Here is a 4,544-nt window from a genome sequence, read left to right on the forward strand (position 1 = left end):
GGAATGGGCGCAAACTGAATAAAACAAGCTCTCCATATAAAATGATGTTTATTACAAGCATGTGCCTTTCCCTTTATCTCTGACATTATAATTTCAAAGAGGTATAGAAAAGCTACTGTACCTGTGTAAGCCATCTTGGGATTTGTATTGGTTTAGGACAGCCCTCCCATAATTTTCATCGGTGCTACAATTTTTAAAAGGCAGATTATTGATTACAAATCAAACAGTTTTTAAGGACATAAATATAATAGAGATATCTTAAAGCAATAAGATAATTTCTTGACAAAGACTTGTGTCCTAATTCAGATCTTGCACCATTTTTACATCATGGTAATTCCACGGAGTACAGGTCTTGCTTCTACTGATTGTGTAAACTCTTTCACAGAGGAATCTGTTTATATAGCAACCAGTGCGATAGTGGCCTGATCTTAGTTGGGGATTCTAGGTATTATAACAATATAATGTAATAATTAGGGCACCATTACATTTAAAGTAGCAGTCTTGATGTAATTAAGTTACTTAATGGGATATACCACCTTTAATTACTCACTGTGTTGCAGACCTAACAATTAAATATTCATGCAATCAAAGCATTTAGGAGTGCACCCTCTGTCATTTTTAATCCTCAAATCCTGTGAGACATCAGCCTTATAAAATGCTACATACCCCACTAAAATAAAAATGGAGGCTAGTTATGTTAGCACTGGGCAGAAGGCAGTCAGTGCCTCACATGGCTGTGTCAATACATTCAAACACAAGCACAGATCCAGTTAGTAAAAGGTTGTACATGCAAAAAATCAGACAGCAAATCAAGGCAAAGGAATACAAGATGTTAACCTGCAATCAGGAGAAATATGTTGTACACTATCGCTCTTACTTTTCCTCCTCAGATCTCTTCTTTATCCAGCTGTTATCTTGCAACAAAGTCCTTCGCTTGTTGTTATCTTGAATAACCTGTTGTCTACTTTTAACTGCAACAGAAGGATTTCTGATATCTATAAATGTAGAGAAACAGCTACTGAAAATGTGCGTGATATTTTCAAAATCTTAAAATAGCACTGGAAATTCTTGTTCCTGGGAAAGCTTATGGTATACGTTTCATGGCAAGAACTGAATCTTTCAACATCACAGGTGGAGCTCAAGGCTTCCTTAACATCAAGCAATGAAGATGCAGGTGCTATCAATCTGCAGTTCATTTTTAGTTCAACCCATTCTCTTCCTATGTTCCATGATTTACTAACAAGTACCTTACTGTGATGCAACCAAGACAGAGGCCCCTGTAGCCTATTACTAAAATCGATGGAGTTAACAAAAAAATATTTAGATTGAAAATATTTGGTTGAGTTCTTTATGTATAGACAGGTCTAGTCTCCCCACAAAGCGAATACCACATTTATAATTTTATCATCTTCTGTGTCTAGAATCTAATTATTGGAGGGTTGGATTAATTTTGTCCCTCCCACAGGCAAGCAGTGGCAGAGAGGAAGGTGGCAGAGGAGTCAAGTAATCCTACCCTTGTGCACCCCAGCATCTGCCCTGCCTCCTGCCTATACACCCTGGTGCCTGCCTCCCCACCTCTGCCCAGTCCCTTCTGTTTCCTGCCCCTCCCCACAGCCTCTGCCTCCACTCACTTCTGCCCCACAGTCTCTGTCCCCCTGCCACTGCCTCTGCTTCCCTACTACCCCTCACAGCCTCTGCTTGCCCACATCATCTGTTGTAGTGGCATCAGCTCTAGGTTGGGCCTTGGAGCTGCTGCCACTGACACTGCTTCATGGCTGGGCTGAGGTCACAGCAACCACGTGCTCCATGGCTAGGGCAGGAGTGCGGCTAGAGCTATGCAGAAGCCAGAGGGGTAAGTGTAAGCAGTGGCAGGGACAGGAAGGTGGGGAAGCAGAGACAGCAACAGTGGGGGCAGACAGGGAAGCATATGCTGTGGGGTGTGGGCAGCAGCTGCAGTTCTGACTCCAACTCCAACTCTGACCCCGAGTCAGAGCCACATCAGCCACCTGGCACCCAAATTTCAAATCCAAGACAAGGGGCTTCTTTCCCCCATGTTAAATAGGGAAAAAAACCTCATCTTGAATTTGAATAAATATGGGATATGCCAAAACTGTTGTATTTATTTGTCACGCATGAATTTTGGTGTTCTGCTGTGACTTGCAAGAAGGGGAAACCAAAGACTTCAAGTGCAATGACAAGTGCAAAGAACTATAAATAAGTAACCAGGAAGAGAGTGCAAATAGAACAAAGTAGCCAAGTGTTTACTTTAAGGGAGAGTACCTAGAGTCACTTCTTCAGAAAATATTTTCTAAAGCAAAGGAACAATGTGGAGTACAAAGATGGAGTTCTGTTTTATATAGAAAATTCAATTGAAAAACCCCCAGCTGTGAGCCACATTGGATATGCCCATCGTGTTCCCAGTACTGCCTCCTGGGACCTGCCCATTTGCTTCTCCTCTCAAGAGGCCTTAGGACTGGCTGCAGAGGGAACCCCGAGAAGGGATTCACTACCAAATTCAGTACAAGTGTGCGGAAATGAATGGGCAGAGTCTACTTGTAAGCACTGCTATCCAGAAGCATCTTGGAAGCAGTATGAACTTACATATTGTGCCCACTACTACTTTTGGGACCAGTTGCAGAGGCACATGAAGCTCAAGGATAAAATTTGAGTCACTGGACCACCCACCCATAGGGGTTGGGCTATTACATCTTGTTTAAAGGCGTCAAGTAATGCTGAACTCATTACATTCTAACTTAAGTTACTACAATGATTATAATTACTGTCACTTTTAAAAATTTGCACCTTACTTCTTGCAGTCTGGGCAGGAAAAGGCAGGTGGGTAGAAGAGGTGGGAAGTTATTTATTTTTCTTCCAGTTTGAACAAATTTATTATCTTATAACTGCAGTCCAGCAAGGAGGCAGTATCAATTAGCAAGGAAATCCATATTACGTGTATTTATTATAAATATTTACACTTTGCTCCTGGGGAACACCGAGCACATTACGAGTACAGCAGGGTTCAAGAGTACAGTAATAAGTATGAAAAACTGCACAGCACTTGAAAACTGAAAATGAGGTTCTTAACTACTTTTTGGAGAGAATAGTGAGTTCCCTCCCAGTAATGTTCCTTAAATACCTTACATCTGATATAATCTTCTGCAATCTAAACAAAAAAATGCTCTTCAAAAGTATTTTTATAAGCCTCAGGGATAAAATCATCTTCAGGAAGGATTATTTACCAGTTGCAAGAACAGTGAACTCCATCCGAAACAAGGAATTCATCATGGAATTTTAGCAACGGACTCCCTCAAATTATCCCTAACATGGCTGTGCTCCATGTCAGCTACAGTCTCCTGTGTATCTTCAAATGTCTGGGGTTTTTTGTGAACATCGGTACACCCAAAGCAACAACAATACTGGGCCTGGTATGTGGAACATTTTATCCTAGTTGCATATAGTGAATAAGATATTACTTTAAAAGTCCATTTGGATTCTGAATCTATCTCAAGTTAAATAATTGAAAACATTTAACCTTACATTAACACACAAAAATTAAATAAAAGCTCACAAGAAGACAGAAGCCAATAATATTAACCTTATGTTTATTTTTAAATAGGCCATTGCACCTAGTTGATTAACTTGCATTTGTACAGTAATGGCCAAATCCTGCTTCACCTTTATATGCCCTAAACCAGAGGAGTTAAACTTATGGCCCATGGGCTGGAACTGGCCCATGGAGCTTCATGATCTGGTCCGTGGATCTCATACTAACCCTGCACATGGTGTGGGGCATACAGAGCTGGTCTGGTATACAGGCTAGACCCAATGCCATAGGTGTAGCTTGTAGCACAGGTGGCAGACACAGGGTGCACACAGCATGCAACACCCAACTGGCCAGTCCTGCATACTGGCTCTGGAGAGCATGGATGGTCTGGGACCTAATCCTGGTAGGCCCTAGAGCTGCAGTCCAGTGGGGTGCTGCATGTGGCATGTGCCCCATGCCAGCCCCGAAGCTCTGGGGCTTGCAGCTTTGGGTCCAGCCCACACTACCTGCAGTGCAAGCCCCAGAGCAGGGCTAGTACATATTGCCTTCAGAACAGGGGCCAAGCATAGGGAACATACTGCATGTGGCATCCCACTGGACTGGCCCTGTCCATTGGCTCTGGCATGGCCAGATCCAGCCTGCAGACTGGCCCAGAGACCCTCATCCGGCCCATGGGGCCAAAAGAGTTTGACCCACCTGCTCAAAACCCTGCTCTGATCGTCTTTCTGCAGCTTGAATTTAATATTCATTGGATAAAATGAATATATGGCAGTGGGATAGCTGCTACCCCACTGTGGGACAGAGCAATACCTGGGACCAGAATCCAGGTCTCTCTCTCTCTTGCAAGGCAATGTCCACCTTACTGAACCACACTCCCTTTCACTTTCTTTCTGGAAGTTGGGACAGTTTTAAGAGGAGAGCTGGAAGGTGTTTTGGGCTATGCCTCCCAGGAGGCTGCCAAAATAATCCTCTTCCCAGCCCTGCCCCTCCTCTGGACCCC

The 4,544-nt window shown here is 43.2% G+C and overlaps 1 protein-coding gene across 1 annotated transcript in view; it reads right to left on the reverse strand.

Annotated features, from left to right (window-relative positions):
* The window catches only part of SLAIN1 (SLAIN motif family member 1), a 217,842-nt gene that overhangs the window by 188,890 nt on the left and 24,408 nt on the right, over nt 1–4,544 (reverse strand). The window contains exons 3-4 of the mRNA XM_006033357.2: nt 878–995; nt 122–184 (exon numbers count right to left, since the gene is read on the reverse strand). Of these exons, the coding sequence (XP_006033419.1) occupies nt 122–184; nt 878–995 (181 nt within the window). The remainder of the gene's footprint in view (nt 1–121; nt 185–877; nt 996–4,544) is intronic.

Source organism: Alligator sinensis, unplaced genomic scaffold (genome assembly GCF_000455745.1).
Source record: "Alligator sinensis unplaced genomic scaffold, ASM45574v1 scaffold1010_1, whole genome shotgun sequence".
Lineage (NCBI taxonomy): Eukaryota > Metazoa > Chordata > Crocodylia > Alligatoridae > Alligator > Alligator sinensis.